Source organism: Podarcis liolepis (genome assembly GCF_965112155.1).
Source record: "Podarcis liolepis genome assembly, chromosome: 6".
Taxonomy (NCBI): Eukaryota; Metazoa; Chordata; class Lepidosauria; order Squamata; family Lacertidae; genus Podarcis; species Podarcis liolepis.
Window position 1 is genome coordinate 92675625 of NC_139559.1, and position 14013 is coordinate 92689637.

General features: G+C 41.6%; 2 protein-coding genes across 51 annotated transcripts in view; one reads left to right on the forward strand and one right to left on the reverse strand.

Moving 5' to 3' along the window:
• LOC310708593 (podocin-like) overlaps positions 1-14013 on the reverse strand; it is a 671219-nt gene that overhangs the window by 361039 nt on the left and 296167 nt on the right. The gene's annotated exons all lie outside the window — the stretch shown is intronic.
• Positions 1-14013, forward strand: part of CEP350 (centrosomal protein 350) — a 63331-nt gene that overhangs the window by 39962 nt on the left and 9356 nt on the right. For 35 of the 50 annotated variants that reach the window (XM_083506910.1, XM_083506906.1, XM_083506945.1 and 32 more), the window contains 8 exons: positions 679-766; positions 2055-2201; positions 2820-2971; positions 6958-7080; positions 9561-9760; positions 12331-12509; positions 12834-12978; positions 13488-13648. In XM_083506910.1, the coding sequence (XP_083363036.1) occupies positions 679-766; positions 2055-2201; positions 2820-2971; positions 6958-7080; positions 9561-9760; positions 12331-12509; positions 12834-12978; positions 13488-13648 (1195 nt within the window). The remainder of the gene's footprint in view (positions 1-678; positions 767-2054; positions 2202-2819; positions 2972-6957; positions 7081-9560; positions 9761-12330; positions 12510-12833; positions 12979-13487; positions 13649-14013) is intronic. The other 15 variants (XM_083506902.1, XM_083506901.1, XM_083506903.1 and 12 more) reach the window with 1 other exon arrangement.

Sequence of the window (14013 nt, forward strand, 5' to 3'; positions counted from 1 at the left end):
GTACTAAAAAATGAGTGCCATCAAGAACAACCAAAATGGCCAAATATGAGGTACCAGGATTGCACAGGGTTATTGTCCACCTGGTAAGTGAGAGTGTGAGTGCCACGGTTGCTCTTGGATCCACCTTTTCAGGTGTTGGCTAGTGTAGGCACAGGAAGAGCATGTCTGTATTGCATCCTAAAGCCATCTGACATGATGTAGAAGCATCTAAATTACTTCAACACATTAGCTAGATTTGAATTAGTCTATTAGAACAATATTATATTGGCTATGGGGCTCCGATGTTTTGTGCTCCAGTTCCCGTCACCCCCAGCCAGCATGAACAATGGTCAGGAACAATGAGTGTTGTAATCCAAAACATTTAGGGTAAAGCTGTCCAAAGTCTAGCAGAGTTGGGGGAGGTGTGTAGTTTAAAAATTCCCCAGGGGGCAGTGGGATCCTTGTGGGGTGGGGTTGATGTGGGGTGAAAGATGCTTTGTGCATTTGCCCGCACCCCATAGTCCCCTTTGACTAGACTTGACCATCCAGGTGTCTTTTACCTTTACCCCTATGCATTTGCTAACCAAAATAAAACTGTATTACCAATATGTAAATGAAAATGAAAATCCATAACTACCAAAACAGAATTGCAATGCAGAAGTGAGAGAAACTGAACTTTCCTTGCCTTGATTCTCACAGGCGTTTACGAGACAAAGGAGAGGACGACAAAATGCCACCTATCCGAAAGAAACAGCGTGGTCTTCTTCTGAAGTTGCAGCAGGAAAAGGTAAAAAATAATTTTAAATCCACCTGTGCCAAGTTTCTCCTTAATCACTGAATTTTGATCTGGTGTATAGGGCTGGGCAATATCTGGTTTTCAACATAGTGATATATCACCACCTAAACATTGTGATATACAGATACTGATCACAATGTCTGAAATAAGGTTGGAGCTACGCAGAGGCATCGTGATAACAGCTTTTCAACATCGCTGTATGTCACCAGCCAAACATTGCAGTCTGGCGACATACCACAATTTTGAAAACACAAGCTGCATTGGTCTGTGCCTGAAAGACATCGGGTAAAATTGCCACAGCACCCAGCAGGGTGGGACATGGCAGCTTGTTTGTACGGCTCAGCTGGGGTGCAGGAGGGCTCCCCATTCCCAGCAGAGCCATCCCTGGTGCCCCCCTGCTTGTGTGCGAGCCAGTGCTGGGCTGGGGAATCCTTTAAATGCTTGAAGGGGAGCAGCAGTGGCACACTCCTTAGCTGAGCAGTTGAAAGACGCAGAGGGAGGAACAAGCTGTATTGGAGCCTCGCCAATGAAGCTTTTTTCTCCCCCTGTGCAGTATGGGGGCAGAGTGGGATGGCGGTTTCAATCAGCGATATACCGCTGAGTGAAGCCGACATCACTGTCTGCTCCACATACCAGTCCTGGGCGATATATTGATATATCACCCAGGCATATTGTAAACTCCTTTGGGAATTTATTTTCGGCTAAAAAATTGGGAGACGGGGAATGTTTTAGACAGTTGCATATAAAACATTGCCCATACTTTAAATCTTGGAATCTGAAGCAGACGTGATGTATGAGGAAAGTGAGAGCGGATGAATGGAGAAAATGAGCATTGGAGGTGAGGTACTGAATTCAGAAAGGGGCAGAGGGGAGGAACAAAAACCATGGGAGAAAACGTAAGTTTCAACCAGTGCATTATAGAAAACACACTGGAATAGGACATTGCAGAGAGAAGGTAGGTCTATTTCAAGAGGGTTAGAGCCAGTGAAACAAAGGAAGTGGGAAGGAACATTGATTGACAGAAGAGAAGATGAGAAGATTAGCAGAAAAGTTGAGAAAGCTAATTATTAAAATAAAAAGCTTGTAATGAAAGCAGGAAGTATAAAGTAGTGATAGGGATGGGGGAAGGGGAAAGAGATGTGGTCCAAACTACAGGTGAAGACAAACATACCAAGCAGCATAATGAGGAGCAGAAGTGAAAGGCTGAAGATAAGAGAGAAACCTGCAAAAACATTACTGCTCTTTTTTTGCTTTGCTTTATTGTTCTTAACTCATAAAGGCAGAAATCAAGCGTCTTAAGGAAGCCAATAAGGCAGCCAGAAAGGAGAGGCAACTGATCCTTAAGCAGCAGGAAGAGATAGAGCGAATACGGCAAACCACTATGAAACTGCAGGAAAAACTGAAGTCTGCAGGGGAAAATAAACAGGTAAGCTTCACTGCAAGAGCTGGAAACATGCACCTGAGAGTTAGCCTGTTATTCTTATTTGTAGCACTGCAGTTCTCAAACTGAATGAAAAATAGTTGAGACAAAAAAGAGGGGTATAAGTTATTAAAATAAATAAGCTGGTCCTGAATACTTTATTGCTGACATTTATGCTTGAAAAAGACCAACCACACAACAGTGACTTCTAAAATAATAAAATCTGTTTTTGTTGCTGGAACTGCAGATCGTGCTCATAGGTCTAGAGTTTCTCAGTATAATTTCTGTCCCACCCTTCCTCCCCAAGGAGCTCAAGGTGGCAAACAGGTCCACAATTTCAAAATGAAAAAAGCAAAAACATACTGAAGCAGTTAAAACGTTCTAAAAACAATTGCATCTAAAAGCATTTACAGTTAAAAATATTTGCATCCAGTGATATTGGAGTTATATTAAGATGCTGATCAAAGTGTATATAAAATTGATAGAGGAAAATATTCCGCACAAAATGCAAGGTACATGCATATAGAAAGAGAGAGATAATAGCTAGAGAAATATGTATAGATAATAGAAAATAGCTTTTTACATGTTGAATATCTATTTGGGTTTTTTTGTTTTTGGTCATAGGAGCATTTTAGTGAGGACGATGTAAAGCGAACACGTTCTTCAACCCCGCTGCCATCAGATGCAGAAACATGGAGCCTCTCCTCCGTTTCCGGCTCTGAGACCAGTAGCATTATGCAGAAACTAAAGAAAATGCGCAGCCAAATGGATGAAAAGTAACTATTGGTGGTTTTTTATTGATGAGATCAGTAGCTGGTTATAAGGTTGGCTACTTCTTTGGGGTTTACTTTTGCTTCCTATAGCTGTAGTGTCATTTCAGTTTAGCTAGCCTCACTGGTGGCTTGGCATTGTACATTGAACATACGAATGAATGTGAATATACAAAGTTGCCTTGCCATTTCGTCAAGTATCACCTATTCCAGGGGTAGCCAACATGGTGCTCTACTGACGTTGCTGAACTCCAACTCCCATAATCCTTTACCATTGGCGGTGCTGGGGCAGATGGGAGTTGCTGTTACTTTGTTTGTTCATTTTATATCCTGCCCTTCTTCCCGCAGGAACCTGGGGTGGCAGACACAGCATTAATAAGACACTAAAAAACCCACAAATAAACCCACAAACAGTTTTAAAACATTCTAAGAAAACAAACCCAGTTTAAAACATTATCAGTGAGTGATCTCAGGGTTTCCAGGAACAGTGTACAGTGGTGCCTCGCAAGACGAAATTAATTCGCGAGTTTTGTCATCTTGCGATTTTTTTCGTCTTGCGAAGCATGGTGTTGGGAAAGTTTTGGAAAAGCTTCAAAAATCACCCAAGTCTTTAAAAACCTCAAAAAAGGCTACCACGCCACGTTCTAGGAGTTGCTCCTCGAAGTCAAGTCGCAACTGTATTAACGGTGTTAAGAAAAAGGAAACAAACTTGCAAGACGTTTCCGTCTTGCGAAGCAAGCCCATAGGGAAAATCGTCTTGCGAAGCAGCTCAAAAAACAAAAAACCCTTTCGTCTAGCGAGTTTTTTGTCTTGCGAGGCATTCGTCTTGCGAGGTACCACTGTATTCTGATCAAATGCCTGGGTAAATGCAAATATTTTTACATTTTCCCTGAAAGTCAGTAATGAGGGAGACAGACCTACCTGTCAAAGAAAAAGCCCTGTCATGCGTCACCACCAGCTGGATCAGCGCAATCAACAGGTCCTCACCTGACAATTGTAGGATCTGAGATGGTTGATACTAAGGAAGGGGCTCTTTTGGATACTTAGTCCCCAAGCCATTTATGGCTTTAGTACTGACACCATGAATTTGACCTGGTTAGCTCACTGGCCACCTGGTGACACATTGTTCCATTGGGTTGCCCCACCTACCAGCCTAGCCACTGGATTCTTCACTAGCTGCAGCCTCCAGACCATCTTCAGGGGCAGAACCACATTACAGTTGCCCAGACATGAGTTCACCAGAGCGTGGACAACTGAGTCCTAGGCACTCCTAGACACTTGAGGTTCCAGTGACAAGTTGGAATCCAGGAGTACTCCCAGACTATGAGCCTGTTCCTTCAGGAGGAGTGCAACCCATCCCAGGACAGTTTAGACACCTAATCCCCAAACAAAAGAACCACCCGCCTATAGCACTTCAATCTTGTTATCAGGATTCAGCATCAGTTTATTAGCCTGCATCCAGCCCTTCACTGCTTCCCACACACCAGTCCAACCAACACCTTCACAGTCTCTCCTGATTTAGATGGAATGGAGAGAGAGAGAAAATTGTGTGTCATCAGCATCCTGATGGCACCATGCTCCATTTCCCAAGATGGCAGCTCTCAGCAATTTTATGATGTTAAATAGCAAAAGAGACAAAATAAACCCTTGTGGGACCTCATAGCCCAAAAGCCATGGAGCTAAGCAACATTCTCCTGGTACTAGTATCTGATCATCATGCTGCAAGGTAGGAGCAGAACCACTATAACAGTTTTTTCACCTCTCTTGAGTCGCTGCAGAAGAACACATGGTCCACCACTGAGAGGCTAAGGTGAACCAACAGGGTTGCATTCCCCCTCTCTCTCTTAGTCTGGGTGACTAAGGCTGTTTTGGTGCCAAATCCTGGCCTCAAACCAGACTGGAATGGATCTACTTCCTCTGACAACATTTGGAGTCCAACAACGTCTGCAGGGCACCACGTTAGCAATTGCTGGTCTATTCTGATAGGTAACAAGAGACTGTCTAAAGTCCTGGACAGGAAAATCTCTCTGACATCCCCTTTTGACTGGACATGTTGCGCATTGAACTTGGGACCTCTTGCATGCAAGATGCATGCTCTCCCACTGAGTTATACAAAGCATCCTCTATTGTTGAGCATACACATCTTCTGCAGGGCTGCAGCTGTATAGATACATTACTTTAATGCGTAATGCTTGCTGTATAATGTGATATCTATCTCAATGCAGCTTGTAAAGAGGTGGTCTTTCTCTTCAGCTTTTGCTACCTCCAAACCAAATGTGATCTTTGAAGCTTAACCTCAAAGGCTCAAATTCATCAGGAGAACAATTCATGAAATAAGATGGTGCAGCTTGAGGTTGTGTGTTGGGCTGAGTACTTGCATTTTTTTTAAAAAAGGATTATTTTATGTCTGTTGTATGTAGTATTAGGCATCTTCCCACTGGTGAGGACTTTAAACTGAAATACTGCCTTTCAGTCACAGTAAAATTTGTTTTTATTAGTTCTATGCAGGATTTAAATTCCCATGCGGGGCTTTGGGTGGGTGGGGCAGGTGCCAGGGTTTCATTGCTGCCTTCAAAAAGATGCCCTTGAACGTCAGGATGTTGCCTGGCACCACCACCGGCAATAAGACATGGCAGTTTGGAACTCCCCTAAGACACACTCTTACAGCTTTTGACACACACACCCCGGCTCTATTAGGGTCTGCTGTCCATGGAAAAAAGGTGCTGGTTTCCAAGATGATGGAAGCACAGCGTGTTTCTTTTTATGTTTAAAAGAAACAGGTATCTGGCATATTTCAAACTATTGCATTTTTTATATGTGCTTAATGGGAGAGTTCTTTAATAAATTATTCTGCTAAATTACATAGAAGCTTATAGCATATTTACAGCAACAGGCAGCTTAGCCTCCTGTTTCATGTCTGGAATCGGCAAGTCTGTATGGAAAAGCAGAATATTTTGTAAATTGTCAAAGATGCCAACAAATTAGAGAAGGATGTTCTTGGGCTTTCTGCAAAACTAGGTTTTATCTGACAGTTTGTAGGATTCCTCCTCTAAGGAATTATCAGGATCTATGTTTGGTCAGAGGAGAAATAAAAGACTTTGTCTGTAGTTTGCATGTGAACAGGAGCATGCTCTGTCAAAGAATTAACCCCTTGTGATTCTGGCATATTCAGCCCCTTGACATGGAGCCGTCCCAAACACAAGTGATACTTCATGTTGCTGTTCCTTAGTGAGTTCTTACTGTGCATGTATAACTGATTAGTGCCTATGAATAGCATGACTTTTACCGTTTACCAACTTTCTCAGCCAGTGCTTTGTTTGGCTTTTAACATTTTTGCCATGTAGACATTTTAGTAGAGGTGATGTCCTGTTGCAGAGCAGTATTTGAAAAGGAAAGTGTGTGTGTGTGTGTGTGTGTGTGTGTGTGTGTGTGTGAAGTGTGAAATCCGAAGAATAAAACCAATTTCTGGTGAAAAATGGCAGCATATGAACTCTTCAACTGACATTAGTTTTCCACATCATTTTGAAGTTTTGCGCCAGGAGGTTCTGTGCATTGAAGTTGCAGCTTTTTTTCTTTTTATTTGGCGTTCATTTGCTTAGCTTAGGGCAGTTCATTAGAGTTCTCATTAGTAGGAATGTGTCTACTAGCTAGAACATGGCTTGAAACCTTTGTTCAAATGGCCAGACTAGCAAGCCTTTTAAAATTCAGTACTGAAATGGATAGGTGGAATCCCTTCCTCTTATAAACAATGGGGGCGGGAATCATAAAATGCAGCAAGAGTAAGATGTGTAGAAAGTGGCTGGCTTTTGACAGGGAACGAAGGGTTATGTAGGTAATGCATGGTTACGTTCTGTTGCCTTTGGAGTCTTCTACTTGTGGACAGACGATATGTTTGACATTTAAGACCCATTTGTGCAAGATGCTCTCCTGCTCTCATTTTTCTGTCTGTTTCTTGCTATCTTGGCTTAAAACTCTTCCTCCTTATTTTGTAGACACTGCTCTCCTGTTCACTACTTCTTCTCTGTCTTTACGTCTCACCACTGGGCTTCTCTCAGTGTCTGTTTTCCCAACCTCCATCCCAAATTCCAGCTGTATATCTACAACCAATTGGTCAGGTAACGTTCTACCTTTTTAAGTGGTAGACTCTTTGATCGAGCATGCTCTGTTCAGTTTTACATGACTGGGAGGCTCTTCATGAATTGGACGGATTTTTCGCAGCTCTTACCTGGTAATTCTGTAGATGTGACTGGCAGTCTCCTGCCTCTCTTAGTTACCCAATGCATAATTTAGTGTTCGAGAACAATGGTTTAGGCAGAGATTCTGAGATTTAATTTGTCTTTTAGCACCTACCTATCAGCTGAGATCACCAGTTTTGAGATTTTTAACTGTATATAAATAAAAGATTCTTCAGTTCAATTATTTGCTTTCATTAAGCTGTTCAGACTGATTTGAAAATAATGTTGGTGCCTTGTATATGGCCACATTGGTTGAAATTTATCCTGCTCAAACTAAATTGCTTAATGAGCCCAAATCAGAGTTAGGAATAATGATGCAATCTAACCAAATGTGTTTCTGTTTCCAGTAATTGCAGCTTCCACCAAATAATTTGGGGTATTTTCATGGTGGCCTGATTTTTAAAACGCATGGATATTAGGATTAGCAGAGGGAGGTACAGCAAGCAAAGGTTGTTGACTTGCAAAAGCCATGTGGGAAACAGAGACACAATATAGTTCTGGACTCTTTATTTCCTTGACACATGATGACTGCTTTGCCTAGCTCCTGTTTTTAACCTTCACAGGATCCTTGCTGTTTCCAATATTTTCTCTCTAATTATGAGGTTCTGACTTACTATTTAAAAAAAATAAAATTAATGCGTCTTAGGTTTTTACTTAGCACAAGACTTTAAAATTCATTGCTTTCTCGGTTGAAAGACATCAAAATGGAGAAAGGATGCTCCCTGGCACCAGATCCTCCTTCTGCTTCTAACTTGGAGAATAGAGACCAGTGGGATCATGAAATTTCCAGTGTAACAGAATGGGGGGGGGGAATCAAATCATCAGAAGCAATCATCACCCCACTGTCTGTTGGGTTCTGACTTACGGACCTAAGCCTTTGGCACGTGGAACAATAAGCTTCCAATTAAAGCTTTGCCTGAACATCTCTATTTTAACAGCAGGAGAACCCAAACCTAGACAACAGCGTAGGGCAATTGTTTAGGTATTCTTTTTTAGCTCCCATGGAAAGTGTGGCTTCCATAAGCTGGCTACCAGGCAATTGACACTGCTGTGGTTTTAGGTTATCTGACTTCTACCCATTGGAGCCCAATTCCCAGGGACCAAGGTCCCTTTGCCCCCCATGAAATATTTGAGGGGGCTGAGCCCCCCAAAGTTGATGGGCATTGCCATTCAAATGGTGTGCATGTGCCATGTCTTGTGATTGATTATGCCCCAATATTTAATTCACATTGGCATCCATGCATATACCTGAGCATTTGGTTCTCCTTTGTCAAATTTCCTTATTCTGTTAAGGATAATTAGTGAATGGTCTCCTTAGGAGGAGATCCTCCCTTGTCCCAGCCTTCTGCTTCCTTTTGTAATATATGAAACTTGAATATTTTGGTTTTGTTGCTTAGAACTTCCAAGAACTGCTAGGAAAGAAGTTCTGGAAATGTAATTGATATAGCTTTGTGTCAAGGTTCATTGGAAAGTCACAGTAATAATTACCTTTTAAATATCTACTTCTCAGCTTTCTAGATCAGGTTTTTGCAATCTTCATTTTGTGCCCCATTTATCAGAGGATGATGTGGTCTGTCTCCATTATGCTACCATTAAACAGCAATTATTTATACATACATACATACATACATACATACATACCACTATAGAGAGGCACTATTCAAATTTTTTTCTGCCACCAGGGTTTGGCTAATTTTGTGTTCACTATTTGTATTTCTTAGAGCCCTGTTCTCATGGTTGACAGTATTTCAGAAGAACTATTTGTTTCTTCAATCTCTTGTAACTTGGGGCAGTAGGAAAATGTATGGCTTGGTGGAGATGTGTGCATTCCATCTCAGCAGCTTCTTTCTGGAGGATTACATTGATGTTCTGGGCAATAGAGTCTACTGCAGTTCCTGACACAGTTTGTTGATGAGATAGAAATCCTGAATTCTATAATTGTTTGCAAAGCATCCAGATATGGAGGTGAATTGCTGTACAGCTAGCAATGCAGTTATATTAAATTGTAAGCCTAGACTTACAATTATCTGTTACTTCAAATAATCTAGAATTTATTTGTAACATTCTTAAATTCTGTGCTGCTCACTCTTTGTTCTGTTGAGAGATCAACCTGGATGGGAGCTCCTCCCCCCCCCCCCTTATTTTTTAGGGCAGGTTGTAAAGTGACATGTATTAACTTCTGTTGCCTCTTCTTACTTTTTCATGTATTCTTGTTGTACTGAATTAGCAACCATGATACAAATTGAAATATTGTTATTAAATAATGTACCTTAGGCCAAACGTGTTAATGGAGGGTCAGGTACCTTGTCTCCTACACTTTGTGGCCCTTGTAACCAATTTCTCACTGTTTTGTTTGCCAGGTTCTTGACAAAGCGAGAGCAAAAATTGATGAAGCGTCGCCAGCACGCTGAAGAACTGCTGGAATGGAAACGCCGCTTAGATGCAGAGGAAGAAGAGATACGTCAAATAGAGAAGCAAGCCCTGGCTGCCTGGGACATGGAGCTGCTTAAAGCAAAAGTAAACAGAAAGGGGGCCGGAGACCAGAAATCTGATGCAAAAGGTACAAAAATGAGAGGGTGCTTTTGAGAAAGACCTTGATTGGGTTCTGATCATGGAGGAAAGACTCATGCCGTTGGCCCAAGTCACAGGAGCAAGATGATCCTTTCCTTCAACATGGAATTGCACCACAGTGGAGCAGCTCTCACATCTTCCAGAGATAGATAGTCTGATCAAAGGGTTAGATCAAAGGGTTATGCCCATTTCACATGATTATTAGACAGATTCTTCTTCTTTTTATAGCAGCCACCACTCAAAGGGAGGAGATCATCAGTTAAGCTCTGGTTTAGCTGCTGTGTGACGGTTCTTGGTAGTTGTGTTTTTTTTCTGGAGGGGGAAGAATACTTGGTGCACTTGATATAGCCTTCTGTGTTGGGGGCGCTGTGGGTTAAACCACAGAGTCTAGGGCTTGCCGATCAGAAGGTTGGAGGTTCGAATCCCCGCGGCAGGGTGAGCTCCAGTTGCTTGGTCCCTGCTCCTGCCAACCTAGCAGTTCGAAAGCACGTCAAGTGCAAGTAGTGCCCCAGCGGGAAGGTAAACAGCGTTTCCGTGTGCTGCTCTGGTTCACCACATGACCTGGAAGCTGTATGCTGGCTCCCTCGGCCAGTAAAGCGAGATGAGTACTGCAACCCCAGAGTTGTCTGCAACTGGACCTAACGGTCAGGGGTCCCTTTACCTTTTTACCTTTTCTTGAATGGCTGATCTTGTCTTGAACTATTCCAGTTCGTTGCATTTGGTGAAGAACTAATGCCAGTGCTTTGATCTGGCAGGATAAAGATGGTAACAACAACCTTTCTTCAACCACCTTTCCTTTAAATGAAATTGGGGAAAATTGAAATTGCACTTTGTGTGAAAAATGAAACATTAAAATTCCAGTATCAGTCTAAATGGCCCCAAATGTGAAAATCCAAAGTATAGGAACTTTGTTTATTCAGTATTTGAAGGAAGGAGGTATATAACTATACCTTACTCTATTTTATATAAAAAAATTATTGGTTTTACATTTTAGTTTTACATTCAGACACAAAATACAATCATAAAGTATAGAATTCTCTGAATTCTCAGACTTCCTTCCTTCCCTCTGTGGAATCCGCAAATAATCACTTTCCACTGCATATCATATTGTCATCTATTTGTCCATAAATACTCAACTTTATCCAAAGTTCTTTTTCAAGTGTTTTGCAAGTGTTATTGCAATTCTAATATTTTTAATTGTTTAAGTGTTCTCTCAAATAAGTTACAAATTCCCCCCAGTCTTTATTAAAAATTTTATCATCCTGGTTTCTGATTTTTTTCCAGACATTTTAGCCATTTGGGCATAGTCCATCAATTTTGTTATTGATTCCTCTCTTGTTGGAATCTTCGCTTCCTTCCATTTCTTGATTAAGAGTATCTGGGCTGACGTAACTATTCCTTAGTCTTACAGTGGTGCCCCGCAAGACGAATGCCTCGCAAGACGGAAAACTTGCTAGACGAAAGAGTTTTCCGTTTTGGAGGTGCTTCGCAAAACGAATCTCCTATGGGCTTGCTTCGCAAGACGACAATGTCTTGCGAGTTCCTGCTGGTTTTTTCCCCCTTCCCCCCTTTTTCTAAGCCGCTTATCAGCTGATCCGATCAGCAGATAAGCCGCTAAAAGCAGCTAAAAGCCACTAATAGCGCTAAGCCGCTTATCAGCTGATCCGATCAGCAGATAAGCCGCTAAAAGCCTCTAATGGCGCTAATCCGCTAATCTTTCAATGGGCTTGCTTCGCAAGATGAAAAAAACCGCTAGACGAAGAGAATCACAGAACGGATTCTTTTCGTCTTGCGAGGCACCACTGTACCTCTTTTTCCTTTGGCTGACATCTCCAAGGAAAATAATATGCATGAGTGGGATATCTGGGGCCTTTGTTTTTTGTCACTGTGGTTGTTACATCATATAACATCACTGTATAGTGATGACCCTAGGGCTATCAAAAGCAGCAATAAAATATTTGTAACATTTAACTGAATCATTGCCAGATACATCTCATTGGACTGCAATGCATCACCTCTCCCCATATGAACCAACCCAGACCCTGCGATCATTATCTGAAGCGCTTCTTTTCAGAGGGCGGCAACATGAGAACAGGGTTTTTCTGTGGTGGCTCTCCGCTTGTGAAATGCTTTCCCCAGGGAGGCTCACCTGCTGCCTTTGTTACACACCAGGCAAAAACATTCCTTTCCTCCCACGACTTCAGCTAATTTAATAATCTATGGTCGTTTAAACTGGGGGGTGGGTATTTTTTTTTTTGTCTGTTACTATGGTATGTATTTTGTGCTTTTATATTGTAAATAACCCCATAATCCTCAGATGAAGGGTGGTGTAGAGATGGTGGAGATGATGATGATGATGATAATAATAAATTACTAATTACAATTCCTTGTTGTTCAGCTGTGCCTGTGATCTTTGTGTGAGGATTCATTAATTTTGTGTGTGTCCCTCACCTCAGTAAAGGGGAATTAAATTTGTAGTCAGAACATTTGTACCATCTCTGTATGTGAAGGTGGCGGTAGTTATTGCTCTACTGACTCTACTCCACTATCTTTTCCCAGAAATAGCCAGTGAAGATGAGTCTTCAGTGCTACCATGTTCTCACCTGAATAATGAAAGTTCTGTCCCTGAAGAACTGGGCAGTGTCACTGCTGAGAATTGCCTCTCAAAGATCTCTGAGGACCAAGAGCAGTTGGAAAGCCTGGATCACAAACCTACTGAAGAAATGGTTTATAAACACGTTAGTGAACTTGTTTATCACTGTACTAAAACCATGTTGCACCGTGACTAAATATTGCATATAGTATATTTTCTTCTTGGAAGGAAAAATAGCATTAATATTTTGATTTCAGCAACTTGTAGTATATCTAATTATAGCTGCAGATGGAATTCTCCTAAAAGTTCACAGATGCTTAGCAGTTTGCTGTAACTTAAGGAACTATGACCAGAGAATGTTTTCCATACTTGTAATTGGTCTGTTGAAAATGATTATCAGGATGCATGTTTCCCACCCACCTCCCATGTGAATTTTACAAGCAGATTACTTTCTTCCCTCTTTGAATAGTCTCCATCCAAAAGCAGCACATCCCCGTCAAAGCAAGAATCTAGCAAAGGAACCCACAGAACTGCGGAGCAGCTAAATTTATCTACAATATCCCAAGATGTATCTTACTGTTGGTCCGATGAATCTTTTTCCATGACTCAGTCAGGTACGTATTAGAGCTTTGGGATTCCTATCTTGTTTTTCAAGCATAAGTCACACTCAACATTTAGGCATTAATATTTCTTTCTTGCTGGGGAAAGTACATATTGATTGATTCCATTTAGGAAGCTTGTTCACTAGAGTAAGTGTCAATGTCAGTTCTCAACACTTCCCCCCCCCCCTTGGGGCTTTTTGGGCTGAATCTTTAAAAAATAGGTGTGAAGGTACGTAAGCTTGAAAAAACTCGGAGTTCTTCCAAAATTCCATTGATGAAATCAACATTACCTGGGTGCCTAACTGCACTTAGCTTCATTGATATATGAACAGGTTTGTGAAGATTGCTACATTAAATATTAGCTTACTCATGCTTCACCATCAAACTAGTTGGAACTTAATAGCATGAGCAAACAAGAGAAGGCCCTGACTCAAAAATCATATGATCAATCAATTAGTAAAGCAGTAAAAAAAGTAGTACTACGCATTTGTCTCTGAAATTATGAAAATTTTCCTTATTAGAAACTGCATCTGATCAAAGTGATGTTGAAGGCCGGATTCAGGCTCTGAAGGATAAGTTACGGAAGAGAAAGTCTGTTGTTTACCAGCTGAAAAAGGAGCGGAAGAAGAGGTACAAGGAGAGACTGAGAGCCCAAGAGGCTAGTTTGATCAAGCAGTTAGAGGTAAGGATAACTTGAAAGAGGTGTTTTAAATAGTCATGGAATCTATAAGAAAAATCATTTTCTCCTCCAGCTTGTAGTAATGGTGCCACTATTTCCATGTTTTCTTTTAAAATGCACAATTTTAAAATAGTAATCACAGCTTAAAGGTTGCAGTTTTCTAAGATTCTATAGTCTTAGTGGGGCTGACAAATAGGGAAGAATAATGCTCTTCTGAGGTACAGTTTATTTAATATGCAGTGGCGTAGCATGGGTTGTCAGCACCCGGGGCAAGGCAAGTAATTTGCGCCCCCTAACCCGTGGATTTTAGTAGGGGCAGAGAGCTGCGAGTGCGACCGCGCCCCCCCCCCCAGATGTTGCGCCCGGTG